We start from the raw sequence: 15306 nt of genomic DNA on the forward strand, positions 1-15306 counted from the left end.
CTAGACGTGGATGGTTTCAGAGTAGAATTCTACCAGAAATTCATAAAAAGACCTAATACCTATACTCTTTAAAGTGTTCAATATAATAGAAATAGAAGGGACATTGGTGGTCTCTTTTTATGAAGCTACAATTACCATCATACCAAAGCCACAGACTCAGTAAAGAAAAAGAATTGCAAACCAATCTCACTCATGAATATAGATGCAAAAATACTCAATAAAATACTGGCAAACCAGATCTAAGAACACATAAGAAAATCATCCACCATGCTCACGTTGGCTTCATCTCAGAGATGCAGATGTGATTCAACACATGAAAATCTCTCAATGTAATCTACCACATAAATAAACTGAAAGAAAAAACCATATGATCTTCTCATTAAATGCTGACAAATCATTAGACAAAATCCAACACCCCTTCATCATAAAGTTCCTAGAGAAATCAGGGATACAAAGAACATATCTAAACATAATAAAAGTAATATACAGCAAGCCAACAGCCAATATCAAATTAAATGGAGTGAAAATCAAATTGATTCCACTAAAATCATGAACAAGACAAGGCTGTCAATTCTCTGCATATCTATTCAAAATAGTAGTTGAAGTTCTGAATAGAGCAAAAAGACAACAAGAGGAGAGTAAGAAGATTAAAGTTGGAAAGAAAAAATTCAAATTTTTTGCTATTTGAAGATGATATGATAGGATATATAAGTGATCCCCAAAACTCTACCAGAGAATTCCTAAAGCTGATAAATACTTTCAGTAATGTGGAAGTATACAAGATATACTCAAAAAAAAATCAATAGCCCTCCTTTATACAAATGATAAAGAAGCTGAGAAAGAAATCAGGGAAACACCACCCTTCAAAATATCCACAAATAACATAAAATATCTTGGGATAACACTAACCAATGGATAAAGAAAATGTTATACATTTACACAATTGAGTACTACTCAGTGGTAAAAACAATGACATCTTGTAATTTGCATGTAAATGGATGTAACTAGAAAAGAACATCCTGAATGAGGTAACCCAGACCCAGAAAGATGAACATGGTATGGACCTACTCATAAGTGGATACTAGCTGTAAAACAAAGGATAACGAGCCAATATTCCACAATGGTAAAGAAGCTAAGTAAAAAAGTGAATCCTAAGAAAAACACACATAGGTCCAACTGGGAAGTCGAAAAAGACAAGATCTTTAGATGAAATTGGAAGCATGGGGTTGGGGGGGGGAGGAGGGTGTAATGGTATGGGGAGAGAAGTAGCCAGAAGTAGAACTTGAGGGAAGGGTTTAGGTGAGATGGTGGAAGGACAAAGATGAACAAGGAAAGAGATATTTTGAATGTGGGAGCCATTACAGCACTAGCAAGAAACCTGGCACTAGAGAAATTCCCAGGAATCCATAAGGATGACTCTGGCTGAAACCTTAAGCAATATTGGAGAGGGTGTCTGAACTGGCCTTGCCCTGTTGTCACACTGATTTTGTCTTAAATATCACCATAGAACCTTTATCTAGCAACTGATGGAAAGCAGAGAAATGCAGTGGAGCACTGAGCTGAGATTCCAAAGTCCATTTGAAGAGTGGGAGGAATGAGAATATGACCAAAAATGTCAAGATAATGATGGAGATACCCACTGAAACAGTTTACCTGAGTTAATGGGAGCTCACCAACTCCAAACAGACAGGGAAGGAACCAGCATAGGACCAAATTAGACTCTCTGAATGTGACTGACAGTTGTATGGCTGTGGCAGACTGTGGGGCCACTGGCAATGGCTCCAGGATTTATTCCTACTGTTTGTAGTAGCTTTATGGGAACCCATTCTCAATGTATGGATACCTTGCTCAGTCTAGATATAATAGGGAGAGCCTTGAACTCTCACCAAAACAATGTACTTTATACTCTGTATGGAATGAATGGAGTGTGGAGTGGAGGAAAGGTGAAGGGAATGGGAAGAGAGGAGGGACTAGGAACTGTGATTAGTATGCAAAATGAAAAAAAGATATTTATTTAAAAAAATAAAAGAAAAAGGTCTAAATTTCAGTTCTCTCATTTGCATTATGAGGAGGTTAGACTAAATGTCATCCAACATCCCAAAGAGCCTGAAAATTCAAAGTCAATATTAAAGCCAATACCTCGAGTTTCACATTTTGGAATTTAAATAGTTATAAATAACCCTAAGAGGAGGATCAGTATAATCTCTTCATTTTACAGCAAAGGAAAAGGAGGTAACATAATCTATCCAATGCTACCGAGCTAGTAAACTACAATTTATAGATGAGAGTTCTGTGGTATACAAGGCAATTGCCTGAAGGATGAGATCTATTTTGCATTGTGGTGAAAAGATTTCATGAATAGTAATTACAAAACGAAGAAGTACAATAAAGAATTTTATTTAACATCAAATATTGTAAAAGTTTGATTCAGGTAGTTGTTTACAGAGCCTCCATGTGGCTTGCTCATCTGCCTCCTAAGCCGGGAGATATGTTTTCTTTTTTCTTCTATCTCTTTCTTTCTGATATTGGGCCTTATTTATCATTCTTTTAGATTTATTGTTTAAAAATTTCATACATGTTTATATTATAGTTGATCAAACACACTCTACTCTCTCACTCAAATAACTTTTATTCTCTCCACCATATTTTATTTCCAACTCCAAATACTTTTATAATAGCTCACTGAGTCGATTTAATACTTTTCATGCATACATGGGTGTCTAATGTTCTTCTCCCCCTGTCTGCTTACAGTAAAGGATGTTTGTTGAAAATCCATTGGTGATCATGCTAGGAAGCTTAAAAGACATGGCTTCTCTCTTCTACTTCTCAATAGCCCTTCTGAAAGCTGCTGTTATTTATTCCAGGCATATTCTTCCAGTTCCTTTTAAAATCTAAAAATGTTTCCTGAGATTTAAAAATCTGTAACTAGTTTTTAAAAGTAAGTTTTAAAGAAATAATGAAAGGTAGATGTAAAATCATGAGCTTGTCATAGGTTTGATGTTATTTTTTTAGGAAAAAAAAATTTTAATGGCTAATTTTATTTGTACTGCTTGAAAGAACATTTTTGTATAAACTAAATTTTTCCCAAAATAACATTAAAATTAGTGTGTAAAAGAAATATCATAAAGCTACAGATATGGAGACAACTTTACCTATATTATTTATTTAACAGGGGATAAAACTGACTCAACATACAATTGTAACTTATACTACAGTCTTTGTTGCAAAATTTCAAAATCCAATAAAGATATAAATTTAAGATTGCAGAGATCACTCTGACAGATTTTCCATAGTTATTTATTATGTAATGGATTTACTGATATACTCACTAGACATTGCATGTTAGTGTGAGCAGTAGTGAGAGCTGCATGTTATTTTACAATTTAAAAGCATCAAGAAAATCCAAAATATATTGTTGTGGTATTCCTTATTCATTATAAACTGGGCACTATATTTAAGAAATTTGTATGTGGCTAATATTGTTAAGTAGTTTAAGTCACCCATCAGTTGAAATCTGCCTATCTGGTTGTACTGACCTCCAAAATCAAACTACAAAAGAAGCAAATGGAAAATTATCTTGTTTTATGATCAAAGTAAAACAAGAAGAAAGAATCAGATAAAAGAAGCAGATGACAGAAGAAGGTCATAAAATGAATAGCTTCTTGGCTTATAAGAAATAGAAACATAAATTTCAAATTAACTTTTTTGTATGGTGTAGGTAGTCTAATAACAATTTAGAACGACAGGGAGAATTAATATGCATAGTAGGCCACTGATTCTCTGTCATTGAAGGTGGTTATTCAGTTTATTGATACTTCAGACTTTATGGCATAGGCTTTCTATGACAGCTGGTGCCAAGCTCCCAGAGTTGTCATTTTCAAACAGAAAAGACAAGATATGAGATTGCTTTACATACAGAGGCCTGCTTTGAGTGATAAACCTCCACCTAATCCATATTAGGTTTATGATATTAAAGATAATGCTCATCTTCCACGCTGTCATTAAAATGGAATGCTGCTAATATCTTTAAGTTTTCAACTTTAAACATATTTATCTTTTGATCTATGACATTTGTAACATTTTTTAAGATCATCTCTTGTAGAAAATCCTTCTTTGCCTTCACTAAGTCCACATATTACAAATTAAAAAATTTTTTTCAATTGATCTTCATTGTTACTACAATTTTTACTAAGGGAAGTTGAAGATGATAGACCATTCACTAAAATATTTATTTTACCAACTTAGATAATATGCCCTTATTCGAAACCCTCAATAGACAGAGATAACAGTCCTTTGAATTTTAGGCCAGCCTGTTATACAGAGATAGTTTTAGGACAATCAGGGTTACACAGAGAAATGCTGTATTGTCCCTCCACAAACAAAGAAACTAAAAATATTCATTTTACCCATTTTTTATTATAAACTACATTTTAAACAAACTTCCATGGAAAGGAACTGACATAACACATACACCTCAATTGGTAAAATTTCTACATCTACCTAAGTAAATTGATCTTAAAGAATCTATGACTGTCACATGTCATTTACTGTCTCTCTCTCAACAACAAAAATAAATTTCATTATATGTTTTCAATATAACACAATTACTATATAACAGACCCTAAAATAAGTCAGCAGTAATAAATAGTATCAATGTTTGCAGTATTTTTCTTTTAGAAAAAAGGCTCTGTTTTTATTGTTACCTTAAGATATTATATATGAAATAATATTTTATCATTCCATTGGATTATAAAGCTGTTCATTCTGTTCTGTTTGCAATCCAATGAGAAAGAAAACATTTCTTCTGTATAATTATCAAGCCAAAATCACCATGTTCAGATACTTTATCCGAATAAATAATATCAATGAAAATCTTACCAATGCATAAAAACGCTGATAGATTTAAAAATATTTTCACATTTCATGAACTGATTTAAATTATATTTTCCTCTATAGTCTTGCATTATTGTAGGTTAAGAATGCACGTTTTAGTAACATGTGCTCCTTGATAAATCGGTGGATTCATATCACTATAAACCCATACTGAATAAAAATATTCTGTCACAAATATATTTAATATACCTAAGCTGCCAAACATTGTAGATTAGCAATGTAGACAGTAGAGTATGGGTAGATTTTCCACATAAAGGAATGACTCAGTTATGTTTTTGAGGATTCAGACAATATTATCTCTACCAAAGAAGTGACCAAAATTCAAAATTGGAATTTTATTTTCTCTAAGTACATACTGCTTCCATAAAACTGTACTCTAAAAAAATCACAATTTAGCTATTTCAATAAAAGGATGTGTGTATATAGTCCATACATAACAGTCAGAATCAAATAAATTATTCATTCTTCAGGTGGTGCATTACTTCTCTTAAGTGGAATTAATTTCATTTTATTTCTTATAACATTGTAGTCAAACTGATGGGCATTCAATTTTATTCTCAATGAAATGAGTGAATTTGTGTGAGGCTTACCTCAAAAGTATCTCATAAGAAAAAGGCTTATGTAGTCAAATTATCTTAGTTGTTTCTAAAGTATAATGAGCATGGGATTGAATACCTGAATATCTACTACTCCAGAGGCAGGATCAGAAGGATTCAAGAGTATTCCAAGCTATATACTTATTTCATGTTCATCCTGCCTCACAAAAACAAATCACAGTCTCAGAGAACCTAGACAACAACGAGGGCCGTAAGAGAGACATACATAAATCTAATCTACATGGGAAGTAGAAAACGACAAGATCTCCCGAGTTAATTGAGTCCATGGGGATCGTGGGAGAGGGTTGAAGGAGAGAGGAGAGGAAAGGAGGGGAGCAGATAAAAATGTATAGCACAATAAAATGAAAATTAAAATAGAGCAAAACCAAATAAAACAAAACAAATGGAAAAATACCTAATAAGTTTAAAATATGTATGTAACAGTGAATAAACTGTTCATAAGAATAATTCTGAAATTTTCTCAAAATATATTAGATTCCCCTTAATATATAAGGAATTATTCTTTTTTACTCAATAACTGAATTATAATTTTTTCCTAGATTTTTGGATAAATAACAAGAATAATCTTTCTACATTATTTGTATACCCTTAAAATAGAAGTATAACAGCAGTTGTTTGGGAAATTATTTGAGTGGTTTTATTTTGGTTTTGACTTATGAACTTACTAAGTACCTAATATACATAATTATAGTGTTGCATTTTAATGATGTATTATTAGTATATCTTTATACAGTATCATAGGTTTATTTATTTATTTTAAATTTTACCAGCTGTCAATCTTTAGAATATTATGTTCAGCTAATGAAACACTCAACTCATGAATACCCTGGTGATCTCAATATCAAGGGCTTTACCCAAAAAAGACAATTTTGGAAGATTTCTGAGAAGTAAAATAGTAAGTCAAGTTATTTTTCCACTTCTTACACCAATTATATAGGTTATGATAGAAGATCAATCAAAATGTCCTATCAGGAAAAAATAATTACTTCTTTTTTTGGATTAATTAAAAGTATATTAGAGTACTAAGCATACCTATTTTGTAAAAGGGAAACGAATACCAACATATGTGATAACCTGAGATATAATATAACAATATATCATTTTAAAATTAGGAAAAACATCTTTTTCTTTCTTTTATATATAGAACATGTGTATATAGTCTTAAGACTCATGTATTTTATTTTGTTACTAAATACACAGGTATTATTTGTTGGAAGGAGGGTCCCTTCTTCATCCTGGCTGCCCAGAATCAAAATAATCACACAGAAACTGTATTAATTAAAACACTACTTGTCCCATTAGTTCTAGGTTCTTATTGGCTAACTCTTATATTAATTTAAACCATTTCTATTAATCTGTATATCACCATAAGGTTGTGGCCTACCAGCCAAGTTTTATCACACCTATCTCCAGCGGCTCCATAGTATCTCCCTGACTCCATGTCATCTCCATCTACCAAAGTTATGCCCTATCAACAGGCCAAGGCAGTTTCTTTATTCATTAATGGTAATCACAGCACACAGAGAGGACTCCCACATCACCTCCCCTTTTCTGTTTAAATAAAAAGAAAGGTTTTAACTTTAACATACTAAAATTACATATAACAAAACTGGTTTCAAATGGGAGAACTGGACTGAATGCTGGCAGAAAGAAGGGCAGAGTCAGAGAAACACCATGGATCTGCCACTAGAGATAGATGTGCTGAAATTTTGCTGGTAGGCCATGACCTTGTAGTGATTTACAGATTAATAGAAATGGGTTAAATAAAGATGTAAGAATTATCCAATAAGAAGCTAGAGCTAATTGGCTAAGCAGTGTTTTAATTATTGTAGTTTCTGTGTGGTTATTTTGGTTTTAGGCGGCTGTGATGAACAAGCAGGCCCTCCTCCTGCAATGATTGGAGACAAAATATATAAAATTTTACACTTAAATATTTTGTTGTCTTGAGGATCAAATGTTATCCACTGAGTGATTTACTTAATAATATTTTCAGGAATTAAGGCATCATGTATGAAATGACCATACACTGTGATAATATGTTTTCAAAGGCACAAGATATATCTTCTTCTCTGCAGTTCATGGAACTTTCTCGAACATTTACCAAATACTCGGTAACAAAGCAAACTTCCACAGATACAAAAAAATGTTAGTAACCACCTGTGTCTTGTCAGATCACCATGGATTAAAGTTAGAATTCAATAACAATGCTACACCCAGGAAGCCAACAAACTCATGGTAGCTGAACAGTCAACTACTAAATCACCCCTGGGTCAAGGAAGAAATAAAGAAAGAAATTAAAGTCTTCCTTGAATTTAATGAAAATAAAGACACAACATACTCAAACCTATGGGACACTATGAAAGCAGTGCTAAGAGGAAAGTTCATAGCACTAAGTGCCCAATTAAAGAAAGTGGAGAAAGCACACATTGGAGACTTAACAGCACACTTGAAAGCACTAGAAAAAGAAGAAGCTGATTCACCCAGGAGGAGTAGAAGACTGGAAATAATCAAACTGAGGGCTGAAATCAACAAAATAGAAACACAGAAAACAATCCAAAGAATCAATGAAGCAAAAAGCTGGTTCTTGGAGAAAATGAACAAGATCGACAAACCCCTATCCAAACTAATCAAACGGCAGAGAGAGAACATGCAAATTTAAAAGATCAGAAATGAAAAAGGGGACATAACCACAGTCACAGAGGAAATTCAGAGAATCATTAGATCTTACTACGAAAGTTTATATGCCACAAAGTTGGAAAATGCTAAAGAAATGGACATTTTTTTAGATAAGTACCATATACCAAAGTTGAACCAAGAACAGGTGAACAATCTAAATAGACCTGTTAGTCTTGAAGAATTAGAAGCTGTTATCAAAAATCTCCCTACCAAAAAAATGCCCAGGACCAGATGGTTTCAATGCAGAATTCTACCAGAATTTCCAGGAAGAGCTAATACCTATACTCCTTAATATATTCCACAATATAGAAACAGAAGAGTCATTGCCAAAATCCATTTAAATGTCATTTTTTGATGGATTCTTCATTTGCTGATATTTTTATTAGTCTAAGTAATGTCAAAGAATATGAACATGATGAACATAATGTTGTGATGTTATTATAAGAGGAAAGTTTTGGAATGTAGGTTGTTGTTCCAAACACAAAGAAATGTAGATGAGTGTGCCAAGTGACCCTAATATCAAATGCTCTATAAACCAACTATAATATAAAATACAAAATTTCAGAAAGCTCTCCAATGACACAAAATGTTTTACTAAAGTTGTTTCCCAAACAAGTAAATATATAAATAAATTCTCATTTTTAAATTTATTTACATTTGTTATATTTAGTTATATGTCACCGTTTGTCTGCTTGTGTATTTGTGCATGTGAGTGAGTGCAGTTGCGGATTGGTGGCAAATGTATTTGAGCTGGAATTATACCCGTTTGAGATTCAATGAACTTAACTCAGATATTCTTCATAAACGGTAAACACTCAATTCTAAGATGTTTCCCTAGCCAAACTCCTTTTTTCCTTCTTACAAAAGAAAGTTAATATTATTGGCAAAACCTTAAGAAAATGGACTGTATAATTTATTCATACAATCAATGATTTTTGGTCAATCTGGTGCTACATAAACAAAACAGTATTAACAAATTCCTGTAACAAGTTTTGAGAAAAATCTTATTCACAAAAACTATATTTCTGTTTTTGTTAACTTACAAGGGACTTTAAAAACTATGTGCTCATTTCAGCGATTCCTTTTCAGGAAAAAATATGATTGAGGTTTCAACAAATTTCAGAAATATGTTTAAGCAAACTTTAAAGGAACATAATAGATTCAGTAAAAGAATTGATTATTATTATAACCCACAGTAAAAGTAAGTTTCTTTTTTACACATTTTTTTTTGTTTTTGTTTTTGTTTTTGTTTTTTGAGACAAGGTTTCTCTGTAGCTTTGGAGCCTGTCCTGGAACTAGCTCTTGTAGTCCAGGCTGTCCTCAAACTCACAGAAATCCACCTGCCTTTGCCTCTGATTCCCGAGTGCTGGAACTAAAAGTGTGTGCAACGACCTCCTGGCAAAAGTAAGTTTCAAATATTGACCTAATAATGTTTAATTTTTTGCACAAATGGAAATCAATTTGAATTAGCTCTAAGCCTCCCCTAGGCTTATTAAAATATAAGTAACACAAATACAACATTTGTTTGCTAATATTACAGCCAACATCAAGATTAATGTAAAATAAAATCTACTGAACTTTAGAAACTTGGAACTTCCAATTCTTTCTTCCTGTAGAATAAATATGAAAAAAGATTCAATGGCCAACATACTGGTTTCATTTTCATCAGAGGAGATAAGTGGTCAGTCCTAATAACTGAAAGAAGATTTTGTGTATATACATATAAGCCTTATAAGACATGTTACATAGGCCTTATTATGTCAGCTAAAGTCATGTCATTAACATTTGTGTCTTTATTTTTCACATTAGGGATTGAACATTTAAGGCAGCATATTAAATACAAAAAAGACAAACTCATTTCTTTTTCATATTTCAAAGAATACTCTATGAATATGTATTTTGAAGATATCTCATTAAAATAGGATCATTAATATAGCTATATTTACTTTTAAATGATTTATAAATAAAGATACACTGTAAAATATAGTATTTATAATCATTTTCTATAACTATAAATAAAATTCCATCATATCCAGCTTAAAAGATCATTTCAGGATTGGATGTTTATTCTGAGCAATCTTATTTGAAAAGGAATTAGTAACAAGACATATGTAAATGATTCTGTTTTTCTACCTTATAAAATGATATTCCCTGCATTCATATTAATCCACAAATTATGATAGGGATATATTTAAAATAAAAGAAATACATCTGAGTTCATCAGAGTAATGAATCATTTTAAGAACTATGCATGGTCCCTAGAATGTAAAGGAGGATACAACTATTATCAATGCTTACTGAACATTTATAGTTTTTAAATTAATATTAGCTTATTGTTCTGAGTATGAAATTGAAAGTATATAATGTAGAGATCAGGCATTTAAGACTTTGTGTCTATTATTTTACAAAAACCTTTGAGCATCTATATTTGCAGAGAGGAAACATGAAAAATGATGAGGTGTTTTTATTTATTGTGACTCTAAAGATTTATATTAAATCTTGATGGTTAACCATTATATTTCCCCAAATTTTATTTTAATCTAAAGGAAGAGATTAAAATGTGATGAGAAAGGCTGGAAAGATAGATGCCTCAGTAGTTAGGAAAATCACTGCCCCTGACGATCTGGTTCATTTTCAACGCCCATCTCAGAAGCTCAAAAGCACCTGTTGTCTCATTTCCATGTGATCAGAACATATTTCTAGTCTCTGCTGCCCTTTGAAAAAATGTGATATTTTTTAATTTATTTTTAATTTGTTGTAGTTAGATTTGTGTGTGTGTGTGTGTGTGTGTGTGTGTGTGCAAGCGTTTGTGTTTCTCTATGGGAGTCTGTCCCCCAGATCCCAAATATACAAACAGAAACTTATAAATGCTCTGCATTAGCTTGGCTTGTTTTTAGCCAGCTCTTCTAACTTAAATTATCCAATTTCTCTTTAGTGCATTTTGTCTTTGGGTTTTTTAATTTTTCTTTAGTTTATATATATTTCTTTTTTCCTTACTCCATGGTGACTGGTGCCTGGCATCTTTTCTTCTCCTTTTTTCACTTCTCACTCTCTTTCCTAGATTTCTCATCTTATCTAGTTTCTTTGCCTACCAGACTGGCCAGTTGCACTCTCCGAACTAACTATTGAACCTTCAGCTTTTTACAAGACCATTCAGGTGATTTAGGCAGGCAAAGTAACACAGCTTTACAGAGTTAAATAAATGCAGCATAAAAGAATGCAACACATTGTTGCATCATTAAGCAAATATTCCATAGCATAAATGAATGTTAAAATTTTAAGAACATTTTTAATAAGACTCTTTCCCTCAACTCCTCCCAAATCTTACCTAACTCTGTACCAACCTAACACAATTTTATTTCTTTTTCTGTCACTCAATAAAAGGAAACTAACTCAAATAAGCAAGCAAAAAAAAATAGACAAAAAGTACAGAAAACAAAAGGAACATACACATACAGACATGGAGATCACTTTGTGGTGACAAATTACTCCTGGGAATGGAGACTAGCCTGCAATGTGGTTGATATAAAAGGCCATTTCCACAAGAGAAAATTGATTTTTCAATTTCCTAGTAGGTATCAATTGTAAACAGCTTTTTGTTTAAGGGTGAGACTTTTAAACAATGGCATGACACAGAACTATGATGAGAGTGTATTATTAAAATCCTCAGTACAATAGCCTCTCCACTAGAATTAAAATTTTATTTTTCCTGAAATACTTGGAAATTACTTTATCTCTATTAAAACACAAACAACTATAAAATAATATAAAAATTAGTATAAATTATTATGTTTACAAATTTAGTAAATGAGAAGAGATGGCAGATTGTACATAAAGATATACAAAAAAGGAAATTTCCTACCTGTGCCTAAACAAAATTACTATTATAATTTTCCTAGTAAATTATGTTTAGAGAATATGCTATCCTGTATTTCATATACTATCAGCTATTGTATATATGTCAGCCACCTTATTAGGTTTACCTTTTATGAATATACTACTAGCCATAGTAATATGACTAGTATAACCTTATAAATAAAGCTATGAAAACCTAATTTGTAAACAGAAATAATCTATTTCTATTGAGGAACTAGGAAAGAATCACTTACTAGATTCAGGATCAGAGTTACCATCTCCTTCAGTGCGGTTGTTTGGAGTGCCATGATCAAAGTACTCTTCCTGAGGATATCCGAGAGGGAGGGCATGGGATGTGCTGGAAAGGCTGCCTGCATCATGGTCTCCCAATCCACCATCACTGATGCTTTCCTGAGAGCCTTCTGGTAGATGAAATGTGACCCGTCGCTGGGACTGAAAGAAAAAAAATATACAGGGTTTCATCAATGTTCTGAATAATTGCTTAATTCGTCCAATTTACAAAATGTATTATTTCATATATCTTGTAAAACCACATAAAATTATCTTGCACTGTGCAGAATTTCAGACATTTTTTTAAACAAGCAGATATAAAATGGCTAAATAAGTTAATACAGAAAAATGAAGCATAAGTTATTAAGTGTAAGAAGTCTATGAATTCTAGGAACAGAAATATGCTAAACAGATGCAGCACCATTTTAGTTCTCAGTATTACTAATTTGTACAGTATCTCATGTACAAAGATAGCCCCCTGACTGAACTTCACTTCCTGTTTTCACAACCTTCTGCATCTGGACCAAATAACTCTGGACTGGGCCAGTATAATCAAACTTACAACACCTGTTTTGCTTTCTTGGATTAGTCATGTTGTAGAAATCTAGCTCTATTCTGATGTGTCTGAGTACAGAAGGACCTATACTACTAGGAAGTACAAACAAGTGAAATGGACAGACAACATAAAAGAAAAATAAAAGGTAAAATCCAAAAAAAAAAATAAATAACCAAATTGTTTCAGAATAGAGACATTATAGACTGGGAAGAATTCATAGTAGATATTTTATCTAAAGTTCTTAATCGAATATCTCTGCCATCTCCAGACATTCGTATCACCTTAATAGATATGATCTTAAATATATAAGAGACATTTATACTGTACACTGAATTTCTGACCTGCAAGGTTAAAAAGTTTTTGGGTTTTCAATCCCACAATATTAGGGATAGTCATAAAAGTATATATCAAACCAAACACTAAACTATTAGCAGAATAAAATAAACAAATAAAACATAATTATTGAAGAAAATTTTTGAATCAAAATGACAAATTTTTTATACATTTTTGTGACAGAAAACAAAAATTATTGCTGCTTGTACACTGTAAAGATTTGTCACACACTTATTCACTTAATAAAATGCTGATTGGACATTAGTCAGGCAGAAAGTGTAGGCAGAAAAAGCTGACTAGAATTCTCGGTAGACAAAAGGAAGAGATGCTGTTGCAAGTCATCAGCAGAGGAAGAAAGATGAGAATGCCTAAGTGAGAAAGGGTACCAAGACACTAGGCTAGATAAGAATTATTGGTTAATTTAAGTTGTAAGAGCTAATTAGTAATAGGCCTCAGCAGAAGGCTGAACAGTTTATAATTAAAATAAACCTCTGTGTGTTTATTTGGGACAGAATGGCTCTCTTTCCAGGCAGGATAGAAACTTCTGTCTACAAATGGTGTCCAACATTCGGCAACTCCATCCACATAAAACCTGAGAGAGCTTGTGAAGAGATTCTAGACATAAAAGAATGGAATCAAGCACGGCTTCTTAGTAGCAGCATTTTCTCAGGTGAGCTCTGTTTGCTAGAGGCAAGCAGATACACAGCTTATTTAAGAGAGGCTTCCTGAAAGTATTAGTAGTGACATTTTTAAGCGCCTAGTTATTAAACACTTAAAATGTGTTCATGAGGAGCTGCTGGCATGCTTCTTGTTGGTAGGATGGACCTAGTAATTCTGCAGAGTTGTGGCAATAAATGTGGCTCATTCCAGTACTTCTGCTATGCATCTTGACTTTCAGAAATCCAAGGTGGAGCCAGTTGCCTAAATTGCTGCTTTAACCATAGCCATTGTGCTTATCATATTAAGATTCACATGATCAGAAAAGATAGACATATACAGTAAAGTGAAATTCAGATGAAAAATTCTAAACACTTTACAGTATATTTTACATATACGTAGGCTTAGAAGAGAAAATAAAAATGATAAAATCCTTAAAAAAGAAATAGAATAATGGAAAAAGTCATGGAAAGATGGAAAATACACAATGTCTTGATATTATATGTGGCTGTATTGTCTTTGAATTGTTGACATCTGAGGAAGGATCAACAGATGGTAAAAGACATTTCATTCTAAATGCTGCTGTATAAACAAGATATATATATATAGTATCTTGAGTTCAAATTTCAAGTCAAAAATTATGTTACTTTGGGAAAAAGGCTCTGCTTTTTTTTTCACAGGAAAGGTGAGGCTGTGGATTCATTCTGAGTTAATAAAAACCAGGTTTGATCAAGGAGGATGCCCCTAAAAATCTCTGATAGAAGCAGATGCCTCAGATGATCCACTATCTCAGAGTGCCTCTGTTGTAGATGACTCTGAGTTCTACATGCAGAACAGCTTCAAGGTGATTGGTTGAGGTGATCCAGCCTCACAGAGTACTCAAGGCAGGATAAGACAAAAATCCTAATTTTTCTCAGGGCCCTTCAAAGATTACAAACACTCCCAATCAGCAGCAAATAACCAAGAAAATTATGCCCACATTCCCCTCAAATAATGGGTTATTGATGTTTGTCTTTGTTTAGAGTGTTGGTTACAAGTTTTTATGGATAATGATCAGGAAAAAAAAGCTAAGCAAAGGAGATTAGATTCAGGTTTTTATTTTTGTATTTTTTTAATTTTTTTTTCCGTTAGACTTGTTTATTCATGTATACGAAAACACTCTTTCCACTTCCTCCCCTCCTCCCAATACCCTCCCGCTCCCCCCACTCCCCCCACTCCCTCTTCTCCTCCCTCACCATTCCCCAGAGCAGTCAGGGTTTCCTGTCCTGTGGGAAATCCAAGTTCCTTCCCCCTCCCTCCAGGTCCAGGAAGGTGAGCATCCAAACAGGCCAGGGTCCCAAAAAGCCAGTCCATGCAGACGAAACAAGACCCAGTGCCATTTTCAATGGCTTCTCAGTCTTCATTTGGACCTTGGGGGCTCAGTCAGGC

The 15306-nt window shown here is 33.0% G+C and overlaps 1 protein-coding gene across 2 annotated transcripts in view; it reads right to left on the reverse strand.

The window, feature by feature from the left end:
* Pcdh11x (protocadherin 11 X-linked) overlaps window positions 1-15306 on the reverse strand; it is a 727015-nt gene that overhangs the window by 229029 nt on the left and 482680 nt on the right. For both annotated transcript variants that reach the window (XM_048417809.3, XM_048417810.3), the window contains exon 6: window positions 12296-12494. In XM_048417809.3, the coding sequence (XP_048273766.1) occupies window positions 12296-12494 (199 nt within the window). The remainder of the gene's footprint in view (window positions 1-12295; window positions 12495-15306) is intronic.

This window comes from Myodes glareolus, chromosome X (assembly GCF_982192425.1).
Source record: "Myodes glareolus chromosome X, mMyoGla1.1, whole genome shotgun sequence".
NCBI lineage: Eukaryota > Metazoa > Chordata > Mammalia > Rodentia > Cricetidae > Myodes > Myodes glareolus.